The sequence below is a fragment of the Platichthys flesus genome, chromosome 13 (genome assembly GCF_949316205.1).
Source record: "Platichthys flesus chromosome 13, fPlaFle2.1, whole genome shotgun sequence".
In the NCBI taxonomy this organism is placed as follows: domain Eukaryota; kingdom Metazoa; phylum Chordata; class Actinopteri; order Pleuronectiformes; family Pleuronectidae; genus Platichthys; species Platichthys flesus.
Window position 1 is genome coordinate 7,940,517 of NC_084957.1, and position 17,483 is coordinate 7,957,999.

The 17,483-nt window shown below is 40.3% G+C and overlaps 1 protein-coding gene across 2 annotated transcripts; it reads right to left on the reverse strand.

The window, feature by feature from the left end:
* Positions 1-1,299: 1,299 nt before the first annotated feature.
* On the reverse strand, positions 1,300-12,876 carry prpf40a (PRP40 pre-mRNA processing factor 40 homolog A). Of its 2 annotated transcripts, XM_062403382.1 has the most exons (27): positions 12,817-12,876; positions 11,462-11,542; positions 11,160-11,300; positions 10,511-10,594; positions 9,863-9,881; positions 9,742-9,761; positions 9,599-9,640; positions 9,087-9,197; positions 8,728-8,848; positions 8,451-8,475; positions 8,072-8,290; positions 7,762-7,867; positions 6,572-6,636; positions 6,309-6,473; positions 5,351-5,459; positions 5,033-5,183; positions 4,789-4,922; positions 4,522-4,636; positions 4,124-4,215; positions 3,870-3,986; positions 3,259-3,396; positions 3,003-3,098; positions 2,831-2,917; positions 2,614-2,704; positions 2,456-2,517; positions 2,156-2,311; positions 1,300-1,694 (listed from the first exon to the last, which is right to left on the reverse strand). In XM_062403382.1, the coding sequence occupies exons 1-27, from the start codon at positions 12,817-12,819 to the stop codon at positions 1,605-1,607; spliced, it is 2,640 nt and encodes an 879-aa protein (XP_062259366.1). In that variant the 5' UTR covers positions 12,820-12,876; the 3' UTR covers positions 1,300-1,604. The 2 variants fall into 2 exon arrangements, with proteins under 2 accessions (XP_062259366.1, XP_062259368.1); XM_062403384.1 differs by lacking the exon at positions 11,462-11,542 and having other exon boundaries at positions 12,817-12,872.
* Positions 12,877-17,483: the final 4,607 nt, after the last annotated feature.

Below are 17,483 nucleotides of genomic sequence, written 5' to 3' on the forward strand. Positions count from 1 at the left end.
TATCGCTTTATCTTTTCTACATGAGTCAAGTATTTGCTCTTAAATGTACTTTAAATATAAGTTTTTCTGAATTGCCAAAACACAAAACCCCATTCTCTCAATAGAATATATATTTAAAATTGAGCACACACACACACGTCCAATAAGGTTAATTTAGGATCATAAATGTAATAAAATATTTCTGGATGTTCCACCAGCTGCTTTGCTGAGACATGAGCAGGCAGAGCTTCCTGCTTCTGTTGTCATGTGTTCAAAGGATGTGTGAAGTGTTTCAGTGTTTACCTTCCATCATCCTCTCCAGTCCTGAACCCTATGGAACAGTTTTTCTCAGTGTGGTGTTGGAAAGTGTGCGATGAAGTGTGTGATCATTCAGGAGTGGAATCAATTGAAGGCTGCATTCGGCAGGAAAATTGATTCTCCTTTGTAGCGAGGGAGAGCCATTTCGTACTGTTGAATCATATTGTGCAGTTTTATCTTTGCTGCAGGTTTTCATGTTTACACATCCTACAGTAAATATTTTCACTGTTTTTTTTCATGCAATCTTGAAAGTGCAGTGTTTTGCATGTATTCATGTATTTGGTAATGGTTAATCAGTAATGTTGATGCATTTACTGGCTTTGTGTGTTATCTGACAGCAGTGTTTGGTTTAGTGAGTGTTTACTGCTCTGAGAAAATCAGAGGAAGTTTCAGGAAAAGTGTTTGAGCAATTCAGAAAATCACAACTTGCACTCTATCCTATTCCTTAAAGCAAAGCTCTACTACATTATGAACCGTGTCTACTGAATATGTTTATGCCTCCACACCAGAGACGGCCAGTATGTTTGCCCCTCCCAGTCTTCTGCTCAGTCCAACCAGTCGAGGCAGACGTCCGCCCACAGTCTGCTTGAAGCTTCTTCCTGTTAAAGGGTGTTTCTTCTCTCCTCAGTCACTGAGTGCCGGCCCACTGTTGGAACTGTCGCTACAATATTGGACAGTCTCGACATTACAATGTAAAGTTCCTTGAGATAATGAATGTTGTGTTTTTGTGTCATATACAAAAAAAACACAAATTTTGACCAGTTGTCACTTGAAGCAAAGATGAACAGATAAGAAATAGAAAACCTTTGACCCTCCTGAATTACTTGTGTATCCACAAAAAGTATTTTCTCTCGTTTAATTCCAGTAAATCAATTTGAACAACTAAAACCTTTTTGGATCATTCTTCAAGAAAACAGCTGCAGTTAGATTGGATCAAATCTATAATATTATTACTGAACAAGTTTGTTTTCTTGCGGCGTTTCCTGTTGAGAGACACAGTCAGACCTTAAGATATGACTTTAATTGAATATAAAAATGAGGCAATGGAGAACATGTACAACTACAGTCAACTAAAAGATGCTCAGAGATAACAAGCCACAAAAGGACGACCTGACATTAACAATCGATCAGCTATTCCTGATATCAAATCATCATATTTATCATTAAGTGTGTTCACAGGTTCAGCGAAGCCTCTTCCCATTAAATAATCATTGGAGGGTGTTATCTCTCAGTCAGTTGAGCCTGAAGGGGAATGCATGTTGGCTGAAGTGAACTTATGCAACAGAAAGGCAGCAGAAGTGTGATCATCAAGGTGCGTCCAGCTGTTCTAGTAAAGTTCTTCTTCTTTTCTCCAGCTCTCCTTCACTCAGCTCACTGCCTGACGTGTCCCAGCCGCCCTGAAGGACGACACAAAGATTGAGTGATGACATCAACTTTGAAACATTGAAGTTAAATTTGACAGAAAATGTCCTAAACAAGAGGCTGTTGGCTGCAAAAGGGATTAAGCAACTTTTTGTCTGGTAAACAAAAACTTCCCAAACACACAAGATACTAGAATAACATACTATTTAGAAAGGCCACACTTGGTAGTAGGTAAAAAAAATACTGGTTCCCAAATTAAAAATAGCATTTTAGCCATAATTGTTACAAAAGATAAAGTTAGGTCAATGTAAGATAAAACTATACAAATATTACAATATTCTTTCTTTGTCCCTGAGGTCATTATGACCTGTTTTTTTCTGTAACAACATTTAAGAGGTTAACATTGGTGGAATTGAAACTATATATATATATATTTATAAACTATATACTATATATATATATATATATATAAATAAATAAATAAAAGGAAATATACCTCCTCCTTGGCAGCTTTCCTTTTAGGAGACTTCTGTTTAGAGTCGGAGTGAGATTTCCCTCGGGACTTGTCGTTCTCTTTATCTTTCTCTAGATCTTTTTCGCGCTTCCCATCGCGCTCTCGTCCTTTCTTCTCTATTTCAGATTCCGGTGATCCCTGTTTGACACAATTACAGTCAGTTTACAAAGACTCATATTTTATATATATATATTAGAGTTCTGCCATATATATATATATATATATATATATATCTATGTATATATATATGTATGGGTTTCTGGTTGTTTTCTGTATACTCACAGACTTGTGGCGCCTTTTCTTGCCCTTCTTCTTGTGTTTCTTGGATTTTTTGTAGCTTCTCTCTGGTTTTTATGCAGAAAATGTCAGTAAATGTCAACAACACTGAGCTTCTTCTATATGATGAAAAATAGATCCACTAGGCTGTGAAAACCACTCACCAGATTCTCCACTGGAGGAGCGTTCAGAGGGGGATTTGGACTGTGACCTCTTTTTCTTTTTGTGATATTCGTCATCCTCAGACTCCGAACCCTGTCAAAACATTACAGTCGGGTAATTTAGAGATGGCCAGGCTGTGAGGGGGGGGGGGGGGGGTGTCGATCAATAATCCGTTTGCTCACGGCTCATTGTCTTGATTCAGAGGTGAGGATTACTGACCGATCGAGAGCGGGAGCGTTTCCTGTGGTGCTTCTTGGATTTCTTCGAGTGCTTCTTCGTCTTGGAGTGATGATGTTGGCATTCGTGCTGTTAAAAAGATAAATACCACGTTCAACGACATCATTGTCTCGGGTGATAATTCAGCCTCCCCCAATTGTCATGACCATCTTACCTCCAAGACGTGCATGAAATCTTTGAATATCCGTTTCCTCTCCGACTCCAGAGTCACGTCCTCAAAAGCAGATTCTTTTAAGAATCTCTCTCTTACCTGAAATATTAAAAGAGTATGTTACGACACTGATTTTAAATGAAACCTGAAAAGACAACCTCCTACTATTTATAAAGAGAGCATGAGACAGAAGGAGATGTGAATAGAAAACAGTCGGTGCTGAGTATCTGTAACAGTGTTATTCACACGAGAGACGTACCCCCTCCCAGGATGTCTCTGGCTCCAGCGGTGGGGTGGCCTGTTTCAGCATGTTCTTGAAAGCTGCTTCTTTCCTTTTCATTTTCCGGGCCTCCTCCTTTTCTCGCTCCCTCTCTCTGGCTTCAGCCTTCTCCAGTAACTACACAGGAAAAACTGGGTTAACAACAGGAAGACTGCTTTCCCACAACGCAGAGTTTTCTACAATGTAACATGATGAACCGTGCTCACAAGTCATATGGAGCCAAAGTAGTCAACTTCTTACACCTTAAACACAATAACTGGAATTATCGTGTTACTATTTCATTCACTACATCAGTACACATTTGATTATGTTATAGAACAGAGGTAGTGGTGGGTTCTTTTTAATACACAGGCATGTATTCATGAGTTTCCTGCTGCCCTCAGGTTTGGAAATTGGGTGGATAGAAACATTTTAGCACCTCTAAATATCATTGTACAGTGTGCATCAAAAAATGTAGTTATTATATATTACTATTTCATTGATTTAAATGTCTGGCAGAGGCGGCACATAAAATTGCAATAGACTGAACAGATTATACGAAGGACATCTAATAAAGGTCGGGAGGGAAACAGAAAGGAAAGCACTCTTACGCTGTTAAAGGCCAGCTTTATGTTTCCTGCATCCAGTGTGGTGGCTCTCTTATCTGAGCTGATGACTGATCCAAAGTCATCAAAGCTGGTGTTCACTTCCACCAGGAAGCTTTTGTCCTTGAGAAGGGATATGAAACAAATACCTTGTAGAAGCTGATGTACATGTATGATGCTTATCTACATCATAACTAAGCTCTCAGAGGAGACTGTGATACATGCAGATCTGAAGTGTGCATCAGGTTGAAGATTCTCACCTTAAGAATATCCTTGATGATTCTTTTCTCGTCGTGGTAACGAGCCTTTAGGTCTTCCACGTAAAACTTAAACAGATCCAGGGGAGTGGAACCTGAACAGTGGACGGCATCAAGTTATTATTTTATACAGTAAGGGAAAAGGGTCAAATATGGTCACACAAGAATGTAAAAACCATTGAAGCCAATTCAAATAAAAGTTAAAGTCATAAAAAGGAAATGTTAAGTGAACGTGGCTAACGATAAAGTTAATTCACAGTGCGCTGCTGTTTCATACAGTATTTACACCCTGAGCTGTGTGTGCCTATGTGGATGACACATGCTGTTGCCTGCATGTCACATACACGTGTGTCACAACGTTCAGCTCGTGAGGCCACGTGCGCTGTGAACTGCCGTCTTACCCGGCTGGCCCAGCATGTTGGCAAAGCGGATGTCAGAGCTCAGGGTCGGGTACATCTCCATCCAGGCAGACATGGAGTGAAGCTGGCCGTGGTCGTGGAGCTCATCCAAGAATTTCTGAGGAAAAACAGCAAAATAGTCCATGAATAAATAAATAGAATTTTATATTTTTTGACCTGGATTTCGATGATTATTAATACATTTTGATGCCAGTAATTTCCCTGACACAGTAACCTCCAAAATGATTGTAATTATCTGTCCCCTCTCACCTGGAATGACTCTCTGTTCTTGCGTTGGCGTCTCCTCTCCCTTAGAAGAGTCTTCTGTTTCTCTTCCTCCTCCTCCTTCTCCAGCGCCCGGATGTGCTCCTCAAAACAGATGAGGGCATCCTCCTTGTCCATATCTGTCAAAAGATAAAAACACTATCACCAGTTGCATAGAACTAAGGGAATGCATAACTACGACAACCCATGAGTACAAAGTAGTTAAGACTGAGAATATATGTGCTCATACTCTGCAGCTCCTCGTCTTCAGCAAACGTGGGGTTATCTAGCAGGTACTGCTGGGCCTCGGACCAGGTGGTGCGGTAGGTGACATTAGCCATGTTGTCCAGGATGTTCTTCAGAGCTTCCCAGTTCCTCTTTCTCAGCTGCTTGGCTTGTTCCTGGAAACAGGAAACAGACGAGGAAACAAGAGGGTTAATTGTGCTAATATTTAAAACTCCTGGCAGATGAATACAGGAAGATAAATGATTCTACATCATTATAAGTTGACATATGCTGATTAAAAATCTCTAGTAAGACTTGGTTGAGCTCGGGTCCAAACTCTTACCTTCTCTTTCTTTGCGAGGTAGAACAACACATCTTCATAGATCTCCAGTCTGTCTCTCTCTGGAACGCAGCTCCACACCTCCTGCTCATTAAACATCTGTTCCGCTTTCCTACACGACAAGTACACACAGACACATATTTAGGATAATTTCACACAACAGCCCACATGGGGGCAGCATTTCACAGCCCAAATTGATCTTTAACAGTTTCATTAATGCAAGCCATTGGATTGTGTATAGTAAGTTTCAAAGCTCATGAAGTCTTAATAATATCTTACAAAGTACCGATTTTAGGAAGTTATCCAGCATGATGTGTACTTTTCATAAATGCTTCTCAAAACTCATTGCTGTGAAGAGTCAGAGGATGTGGTTGAACGCAGTTTAAATTAGGTTTTTAATTTAAGGAACCAGACACAGAGTCTCGCTGTCACTCTCCGACCGCCTGTTGTGTTCCCTCCCAGATCGCAGCCCCAGTCATCGCCACAACCCCATAACCAGCTGAACTCTGAAACTGGCTCGCTTTCAAGGTCACCAGTCAATATGTCTCTCTCTCCTCCGTCATCGTGACTCTCACCCAATAGAAACAGGTCGAACTGGATGTTACATGCAAGATCAAGCATCGGAACGGGAACATGTTCAATGTTACAGGCCTGATGTTTCTCCTCCTCCATGTTGAATGCAATATTTAACACATATAGAATTTAAACTAGCAAATGTGGCCCTCGCTCACTAAATTATAACATAGCGACACAGTGATGCTGATTCAAAGAGCATGTGATGAGCTAAACAGGTCACAGTTGAAGGGAAAGCCAACGGTGCTGTAACGACACGGTGTCATGCAGAAGCCACCGTTGGCCTTTCAGTCATCTCATCTGCATAATCATATTGACAATTCAGGGGAACCATAAATCAATGGGGGGGAAAGCAAAACATTTACTGTGGCTTCAGTGCAGCACCTACTTGTATCTGGTGGTTGATGTCATCTTCTCGTGGTTTTCCAAGAACCTCTGAAAGGTTTCTTTGGACTCCTTGTATTTAATTCTGGCCTCCTCCTTCTCTTCCTTCTCTGTCTGGACTTTGTAGGCATTAAACGCCTGCTTCTTCTCACTCAGTTTGGGCAGTGCGCTTTGTGGATAAGGGAAAGAGAGAAACACGAGGTGAGAGGTCGGCTGCTTAGTCGCACAGGAATTAGGATGAACTGATCATGGTGGAGTAGCCTGTACCTGTAGCGAGGATCATTGATAATCATTTTCATGGCCTGTTCCCAGGAGGAGTTGGAAGACACACCCTGAAATACAGAGAGAAGGTCATGATATCCTGAACGCTCAAATCCAATTGTTACATTTAAAATGTGAAATTTCAAACAACAGATTAAAACACGTGGACAGTTTTATCATCCTTTGTTACTGAAAGCACATGAGACAGGAGGAGGAACAATGAGTCGTGCTGCGTTGTCTCTGAGAACTTAACACATTTTCTTAGTTACTAATAGATGCCCGTTAAGAGATGTGAAGTGGCAATAATTCAAAGAAGTGCCCCTTCTCCCATTTGCCTCTCCCAGGGAGTGACTGCTTCATCCATTATCAACTGATTTCTCCACGTGCCTGCATCTTGTCGGCTGTCACAGTTATTCTAACTCACTGATGCATGCCACTTTCTCTCAGTGTCTTAATCCCAGCCAGCCCCATGATCCAATAAAGCTAATCATCAGGACAGAGCCATTAAGATCTTGCAGGAAATGGCAAGCAATCTCAGAGGAGAGCTTTGTGAACAAAATTAAAAAGAGCCTAAATATAGCAGCCTTCCAGGTGGGTGGTGCTGGGCCACCTTGCGACCAAACACACACAACACATCAGAAGCAGTGACAATCATACTCAGGCCTCCCGGAGGCTCATGAGGAAGGACAGGGATTAGATCCGGATCAGAATGCAAAGTGTGTACTGTAAACACATCAGGCATTAGGACGAGGTGGAGAAGAAAAATAATAATCATAAAAAAGTTTATTTATAAAGGCTACACAACTAATCAACAAAACACTTGTTGGTGTTAAGTTAATAAGTGAGCTGTAGTATGGCTTTGATGCAAAGCCCAAATTTTGTTATCGTAGCAATGGTCAGATAATCCTGATTGTTTATACTCCAGATTGTTTAGAATAACGTTTACTCTGAGAGGGAAAGAAAAGCGTTGGCTCTCCACCATCTTCAGTCTAACAGGTGCAGCGACACATGTAGTCACACTGCATTACTCTTGGTGTGGGTCATAGCTTAAAGTCTGTTAATGGATACTAATGTATGTCCAGACCAGCATGTTTGATACAAGCAGATGGAAGTTTTTGTATTTTGATCAGTTAAATGTCACAGGGACAGCTCAGCAGTTCATTGACAGGTTAAGACAACTCGTCACTCGGTCTCACCTTCTCCTTCAGCAGCTCTTTGAAGGCCTGCTTGGCCTCTTCTTTTGTGTTCCATTTGTAAGTTTTCTTCTGAAGTTCCGGCCGTTCTTCCTTTGGGACTTCAACGCTGAGTTTAAAACCAAATGGAAAAGTCATTCACTTGGTGGAAAATACAACACAACGAGCAGTTATCACCTACATTAAATATCCTCATCCTTGAGTGTGTTTAGTTGAGAGGGTGGTGTGAAGAGAAGTCCAGTGTCACTGTGACCCTGTATGTGTGAAGGACTGGAGACGGTTCCTGTCTCGGTATCAAACGCCTTTTGTTTACCTGGCTGCGGCCTCTGTGGCAGCTGCGCTCTCTGACAAGGCAACGGGAGCGTCTGCAGTCTTGACCTCAGCTGTGAGATGCACAGCCGCCTGGGAGAGGTTTTCTTCTGGGACCGCTGTAGCAGTTTCCACTTCCATTACAGTCGCCATAGCAGCTGTATTATCTGCCTGCACTGCAGGAGCTGCTGTGGTGACGCTGGGGACCATCGCCTCTGCCGTTCTGGAATCAGATAATGATGGTTTTTAGAATATGAGGATAATATAACAGACTGAATGGGCTATTTGAAAAAACACCTTTAGGTTTTGAAAACTTCCAATTGCATTGTATTTGTCATTCATAATATATCACAAGGCAGTGAAGGCAAACAAGTAGCTCTTACCCGTTCTCCTCTGCTTTGATCATAGCTGGAAGAGAAACAAGAAAATAGCAGTTATGCTTCTTGTATTAATTTCAAAGCTTACTGCAGATCGGAGACCAGCACAGAGTTAAAGGAACTGAAGCAGCGTTCACGTGCTCCTGTATTTGTGTTATAAGTGATGCCCCTCTAATGCATGGTGCCATTCGCTGAAAATGCCTGCGGGCTGCCGTTCATCATGCTGTTAAAACGCAATGGAACATCAAAACAGGTCTGACGTCATCAGACAGCAGCTCTTTACCTTCCAGATCCTCCAGGTCTTTGGGTTTGGTCCATCTGGACTCCTTCGTCTGAGAGTTGTAATAATAAGGCTTCCCTGTGTCGGACTTGAACTCCTTCCAAGGGCATCTAGACAGCATTTGCTAAAAGCGGGAAAAAACAAAAAGGTATAGTCTGTCAGTTGGGTTAAAAGTGTACTGAGGTAGCTTGTGCAAATTAGGATGCACGTGAAAAAGAGATCTAATTTATTCAGTATATGCAATTCATCTAATTGCATTTGGTATGAGGAACACTGCAGGCAGGGCATTTTACACTTCTGATAAAGAAGCTTTCTGAGGAGGTAGACATTAAATCTGTTATGAAAGAGATAAAGGTTTGTACTTCAGCAGGAGATTTGAGATCATCCGGTTTCTCCCACGTGGACTGCTTGGTCTCTGTGTTGTAGAAGTAGGTCTTGCCATCAAGAGATTTGTGTTCGGTCCACAGAGACTTCTGAGAAAGTAAAAAACAACAGAATCAGCTCTTTCAGTCATCAAAAAAGAAACCAAGCAAAATCCCATTTCACTTTGCTTTAGAGGTAGGCATCAATCATGACTATTTCAAACTTTTACCTCAATAACAATTAATGAAAGATTATCTTATTATTAGGGGGGGGGGGGTATAAGGTAAAAGGTACCTGGGCAACTAATAAACATAGCTGGAACCCAGAAGTTTATGAATGCACAAACTTGGGAAATCATTGACTGAATTAACCAACATGAAGAAAATTGTACTGGTTATAAATGTCGTTTTTTTTAATTGCCCAGCAATACTTTGATTCTATTTAAACACTTGCACCAGTTAAAACTGTTAAGTCTTTCACATTAATCTTTATATTTTCTGTAAGCACAAACCTTCTTTGGCTGATCTTCCGGTGGAGATCCATTTGTGGTAATCTGCAGAGACGAAGTAACAAATACAAGGAATAAAATTTGAGCAAATGATGATTGTAAATATGACATTATTGCTTGTAAACAAAGAATTATATCAGACTTACAGCTGTTCCGGGCGCAGCAGCTGGGAGGATAAAAACAAAAATGCAGTCAGAACCTGTGCTTTAATGAACACAACATTTGGAACAATATGATTTACATAATACAGCAAATTAAATATCTTACCTGTGGAGTCAACACCCGGCTATGGAAGAGAGAAATTAATTAGTATAATATTTTCACAGGAAACACTAACAAATCCAGAAGTTTACATCAGCATCTCTCTACAAATGATTGATGAGTCCACCTGGGAATACAAACTCATAATTCTCGGTAACTGACAAAGTTTTCCTCATTAATACAAAACTCCACATTCTAATGATGCAAAAATATATTCATGATAAGCTCGTCTTGATTAAGTGCTTTTCTTATGATCTTTAAAGCTGTCAGACCAAACTGCTCACTTGAATAAATAGTTTGATACCCGGTAAAAAGACAAATGAGCAGAACATCAGGAGTGAAGGGCTCACGTGCTCATTACGTTTTAGTTATTCACAGTTGAACCAGAACCAACACAAAAAAGTGACGGACAAACAGCACGTAGGTGTCCGTTTTCATTTTGGTTAAACACTGTATTCAATTTGTTTCTTTAGCAGTTTCATTTCAATCTGTGGTTAAGAACATACAGATTAATTAATGGAGCAAAATCAGGTCACAGCTAATAGAGGTGTTACTTGGCTGTGCAATAGCTTAATTTAGCCGTTCACAGATTCACAGTGTATTTTTAAGAAGTGTGAAGCAGAGCACAGAGGAGAAGGTGGTTAGGAGAATTACCGGTCCCGTTGGCTGCACAGCCGCAGCTGGCATGCGAGGAGGCATCATCATCCCTGGCATCATGGGTGGCATCATGCCTGGCATCTAATAAAAGAAGCATCATGAAATATTTATCAGTCATTTCCATCCCACCTAGTGCAGGTTCAGGTATCAGACACAGTGTGAGACCAGGGAGTTGGTGGATGCACGCGATGATGTGTGACTGAAACAGTGTCTGCTGAGCTTATTTACGGTGTGATACCACAGCTTTCAACCTGTGCAGCGGCCACGACACTCCATATTAATCGAATCCCCACAGCAGCTTCAAGAGTTGGACTGCTGACACTTTAATTAAACACCCCCCCCATTACAGGATCACATATGCTTAATAAATGTGACGTCTTTGCTTAAATTAAATGGATTTTTAAGATCGTGTGAATATTTCAGCAGTATTCAGACAACCAATGGCAATGGTTTAAATCAACACACAAGCAAGATTAGAGCTTAACTATTCTGTGAATGAAATTCCAGAAAACTCAAGTAGCTTAAATCTCACGGCAATAATAAATAAAACCAATGACTAGAGCAAGGCAAATAAAGTTCAGCAAGTTGTCCGGCAATGAGGAAAAGTTAAATAAAATAAAATCTTTTATCTTTGAACAGGGCTAACCTGTCCCATTGGAGGTGCCCCCATAGGTGGCATTATACCCGGTGGTATTATTCCAGGAGGCATTGGAGTCATGCTGGGAGGTCGCTGTCCCATAGGCATTCCCATTGGAGGGAAATGAGGCGGTATTCCAGGTGGTCCCATCTGGCCAAAACATCAGGTTAAAGAGAGAAAAGAGGCATTAGATCAAATGAAACGTTGATTAAAACCTTTAATATTTAAACAAGTTCATATCAGCCCTCTATGGCAACTGTAAACAAGAGGAGGAAAGCTAACAGTCACAAACATCTCTGTCACTGACTTACAAATGGGGGAGGTATCCCTGAGGGCGGTACACCTGGATAAGGTGGCGCTTGACTCGGGCCATTATTAGCCTCCGATGAAGACTGTCATGAATGAGAAACACCAGAGTCAGTGAACTCACAGCAGCCAGTGGTGAAAATATTCAACACAGTTTAACGGCTTTTTCAATATCGCCTCAAAGGTTGTTGAATTCGATTTTTTCTAGATATAATATCAGTCAACAGGCTGAACTAAAGGCCTCAGATTTAAGTACATAAAACCTAAATATCATATGGATAAGGACAATAAGAGAACACTTAATGATGTGTTGAATGTTTAAAATTAGAATGAATCAAATGAGTGCAGGAAATGCCATGCAAGTATTATTGTACATTTGTATAGGTTGTATAACATAAATATAGATTTAAGATATATCTCTTGTAATGAAATGCAATTTAAAAGCACCACAAGCTGCAGACTACAAAATAAAACATCATACAATTGAATCAATACCTCTTAAAAACCAGACATTACACTAAACCAACTGCAGGGGTGTTATTAACATGCACTGGTTTCATATTGGTGTCCCAGGACTTTAAAGAATTGGGTCTGGCTTTCTTTACTCATTCATTTACAAACAAGTCTCTTAGAAATACACAGTTATTAAAGATAATATCTGTGATGACTTGGCTCAACTAAGTTTATACTTTATGTTTTTTATTATATTAAATGGGCGCAAATACCTCCACTTCAGCATTAAACCACCGGCTCAGTATAACGTTACTTTTAGCCACAATGCTAACTGTGTCTGACAGAAAGATCGTCTTTGTCCGTTAGGCTGCTGTTGATTCTCATTGAAAACAAACAGACATGATTTCTTTCTTCCCATCACAGGGACGCTCCTTCACCGGGAAATACGCATGTATTCTTTCTGAATGACCGGGGACTCTGTCTAGATGCTGGTGGAGTATGGAGTCGCCACAGCTAACGTGAGGGCTAAGCTAGTTAACTGTACAGCTAGCTTAACAAACCAAGAACCGACCCCAACGTTTTAGTTGGCGCATACTCCGACGTGGAATGACGTATGTTGTTTGCAATCTTAAACAGCGGTATGTAGTAGTTTGTACTTTTACTGTACAGTAACCCTGAATTCCAGGACTTAGTCTGCACCATGACGCTATATGTTTGCCGCTGTTTAGCTTAATGCTAACTCGGTGTGCTAACCCGTGGTGCCCTGGGATGCAAACCGTTGTTTTAGCAGCGCGGAGGCAGCGAGACGGAGATCGGATGAACGGAGGATGTTCACAAATCAACTCTCGTTTGCTTCTGCTGTTAACTTCATTGTGAATAAAGAGTTAGTCTGCATGGCAGCACTCACCATGTTGACGAGAGGGTAACAGCCTCCGAGAAACCCGGACACTTCTCAACAACGAGCGACCCGATTGGTTCAACTCCGCCGTGACGTAAGGGGTCAAAGGTGAACATCCTGCAGCGTTGTTCCGCGACGGTAGTGCACAGAAAATGTTTTGTTTTTTGTTTAAACAGAGAGAGAGAGAGAGTTGCTATGATATTTTACATCTTCTTGAGATCCAGAAGAAAATATTAATGAAACGATATACTTAGAAGTAATTCATCCCTCTCTCTATATGGAATGAAAAAAATGGTGAGGAAGACCAAGAGCTGCAAGAAAGCCAGTAAATCGACCTTGAGTAAAGTTTTACTTCTCAAATCTAACTACCTTCATAACCTGGATAAAACAATTCAATGATTATACTTAACCGATAAAGTGTTAATGTTTTTTTTACTTATTAGTATAAAGTGAAATGCTTCGAGTAAAATTTGTGAAAATAGCAATAGTATCATGATATCTGGGGGTATATGAATTAATGTTCCAAGTGCTGTGATTGTGACAGATGGAAAACCCACACGCATAGACACTCAGGTGAAGATCCAATCAAGCCACACAAAAAAAAAATTAACCCGAAAGCATATAATGACACAATATTTAACAAAATGTCCTCTCCACCAGGATTGAGCAAACTGTGTGAACAGAGGAAGACCTGCAGCTGCGGAAAAGCCATTAAGTCGACTTTGAGGGAAGTTATTCTTATATGCAACAAAAAACACAACCTTGGTAAGAAGTAAGATTACTTAATACAAAACGATATTGCTCAAATAGAATTAGATGCTAAAATAATTACAATAAAGACATTTTTTTGTAAATGTGATAGGTCCATTTAACTGATAAATTTATAAAATGTCTATGCATTTACATTTTACAGTTAAGCACAAAAAAACAATAGCAAAGACATGCCAGTAAATTAAGATACAACCCAGCTACACAAAAACAATTAAAGACAACAGCACACACATACAAGTTTTTATAACATATTTTAACTAAGCGGTCAGTGACAATAATGAATAAAAAATTGCAGATAACAACAGAGACATTAGACTGACAAGCAAATGTCAATATTATGAATAAATAATGAAATGTAGAGTAATAAAATAAAGCAACAGGGATTAAATATGTTGAGATATAGCTTGCGTCGGCCTGTAACATTTATACTTACACTTTATAAAAAGGAGGATACTATGACTTAAATAATATTGAAATTATGTTCTTTAACATGTTACAATGAGGACTTTCCTCCCATTTCTCCTTATTTAAGACGTTTTAACAGGTACCCTTTTTTACAAGCTGGAGTAGCTGGTGCTCAGACGGAGCAAAATTACCTTGGTGTATTGGGGATAATTTGGAGAACTGGCTGTGATTTTCCAATTATTGGCTTGTGTGACAGAGCTCTCTGGGCTGTATGGGGCTGGAATGATTCCCAGTGTCGCTGGGAAATTAGAAAAGTGGTCGGTATCCCCACCTTTTACCTCTTTGAGAGCCATTCACATACGGCCTTCACTCTTTTCCCTGTGGCTCCTGCACTCTGGTCACACATTTTTCACACAAACAAGGTTAAGCAGCAGCTCAGCAATTATGATGTTTATTCAAAAAGAAAAATTATTTTAATGCCCTAATGAACGCATTGATTTTCCTTTATTGCTGTTCTGCATCGATGCCAAATACATTCTGAAAGATCATGTTGTGTATTCAAGATCTGTTTTAAGATGAGCAACTGATATCACGGCTTATCTATATGCTGCTCGCCGTGCTGTTGTTTACTTTGGACTTGTCCCTGGGATTTAGAGGGCTGCCGGAGTGTGAAGCATGCAACAAAAAAAAGATCGGGGGAAACAGATGAGCCCACACCCGAGGTAGATTGCCATAAACTCTGATGCATTTACTGACAAGTGCGGGAGAATTCCCTATCCATTCTCTTAACAAGCCAAAAAGACAACGAGGCGACAGTGAGGGGCAGTGATGGATCGAGCTCGAACCTAATGATGGGAGTCAGTCAACCACAGTGCATCACTTGTCCTCAGGGAAACAAACGAAGAGAAGACCAGCCATGAATCAACAATGCTGCGTAGCTGCTAATGTTTTTCTTTTTCTACTCGCCCGAATGATTTAAGATATTTGAAAAAGCCAGTGGATAAAATATTCAGCTGTTTTAGCCTCTCATCTTTTATTTATAGCTGATTCCACAAGATCATTTCTTTTTTACATGGTATTAACATATTGATCTTTGTGCAGACAAAACGTAGGAACTAAATTATCGAAGTGTTAGAAATCAATCAGTTAGACTCAACTGCCCGTTATTTTTATTGCACTTTTCATAAAAATAATGTAACACAAAGTGCTTCAAGAATGAAAGCCCAAAATAGAAGCACTAAAAATTAAGATTAAGTAATTTAATCGTTGCACTGATACTTTTTATTGGTTGCACTTACATCATTTATGTACCAAGCACTTGTATTTCCAGACAGAAGTCATGCACTGCAGCCTGACTGCAGATATGCACTGTACATTTATATGCTCTGGTGTTCTATTTATATATCCCAGTACTTCATTGTTGTGAGTGTGATTGATTCACAATATATGAGGTGGTCAATGTTTGCCTCCAGCCATTTTACCCAGTGAGCTTTGAGTCCGGCTTGTTGTTGACCTGCCTTACAGGCACTCTTCTCTCATCCAACCATTGGCTTCCTGTCAACACTGCTCACATTAACCACCGAACAAACACCGTATTACATTTGCAGCAGGCGTTTCAATTTCCTTTCTAAAAATAAAGGAGCCAGAGCAGACCTGAATTATGTTACATTAGTCTGTGGAGATTCTTCTTTTTCACCACTAGAGAGCTTCTACAACACAAAGGCTCATGGGAGATCTCTGTGGCAGGTCCTGTTGAACAGAAGCAAAGTCGATTCTTCTCTTTCTGTAAGTTTATACAGCATCTTCAGATGGACTCGCCAAACAGTGACACACAGGACATGAACAAATAAGCACAGATCTGATCAAATATATTTTTTAATCATTTTTGCAAAAGAGAAGTCATGTAGACCTTTTATAATGAATCTAAATCTCTTTATTGCAATTAAGATTTCATATGTTTGCATGGTTTAGGATCATTTCCTCAAACTAAAGTCACACTCAGACAGTTAATTTGATCACTGATGGATTTTAATAGCACGTTTTATGTGAATAACTGTACATTGTGGTATTTATTAAATCATTATGCCCTTTGTTAATTAATTTACCTTCAGGGCATATTAATATATTGATTTGTCCTGAAAACACATTCGATAAGTAATATTCCTTTGAATTTCAAGGGCCAACTGGCAAACCCAACTTGTTTTGTAGCTATTTTTTGGCTTGAGGGTTATGTTTTGCCTGAATAAAGGGATATATCGGTTGCATATACTCCATCTAGCCTGCTTTTGCCAGAATATTAAACCCTGGAATCACAAATTTGAACCTGCCCAGCGAATTTGTCATCGAAACTGAGAAACCAATTTAGGTAAAAAAATCCTCTCTGGGCTGCAATTATTACAGCGAATGACACAAAGCTGTTGATTGCAGAAAACCAGCTATTCACACTCTCTTGTTCTGAAAGACTTGCTGATTTCACGGATAGCAATCATGTAGGTCAAAGAGTTTACTTTATCACAAACACACACATACAAACACACCCAGACTTACACACACACTCACAGACACAAACACACACACACACAGATACACAAACACACACCAATCACCAAACGCCTTTTTTCCTCCAGCTTTTGGTGTCTTGGTTACTAATGGAGATGGCAGCTATGACCAGGATGTCATAGCACAGCAGAAAAGAAGTCTGAATGAGTTGTTGCTGCTGAATGTCACAGTAAATGTCAGACGAAGTATTTTTACACTTTGAAATCTCTGTTAAGAAAAATGTATCGGCTCAGGAGAATTCCACGAACGTCTCTGTCAGTCTGATAAACCTCAGACATCATGCTCAGCACTCCTGAGCTTCTGCTTCGTCTGTCCAGGGTGAGGGCGTGTGTGTGTGTGTGTGTGTGTGTGTGTGTGTGTGTGTGTGTGTGTGTGTGTGTGTGTGTGTGTGTGTGTGTGTGTGTGTGTGCGTGCGTGCGTGCGTGTGTGTGTGTGTGTGTGTGTGTGTGTGTGTGTGTGTGTGTGTGTGCACTCTGAAAGGATCCAGGATGCGTTGTCATCTGTCAGAAAATGAATTGGTCTGTCTTGTACTGACAGGTTGTCAGTCAGTAAGAGGCAGGGGCTGCATGTGCATGTGTGTATAAAGATGGACATGGGGAGACACAGTGTCACACACACACTCGCCCAGGGCTGAAGTGACAAAAGCGATAACGTGTCATCAGGGATGATCGATGTCATTTGTGTCCCAACACTGATAAATATGCTCCAATCAATAGAAATACTGTGCACTGCATAGAACTCTCAAGTCATCAAAATGGTAGCAAGAGGGGAGGATGGTTCCAATTGCCCCCTTGAGACAAATAAAGTGGTTTTGACTTGAAATGAATAGGGCGTTGAATTTTTGTTTGAGGAAATCAAAAACAGATGCAATAGAATTAAAGGAATTATTCTCCATAGATTTTGTTTAAAAGATCCCTTAACTTCCTGTGTGCAGAGGTAAT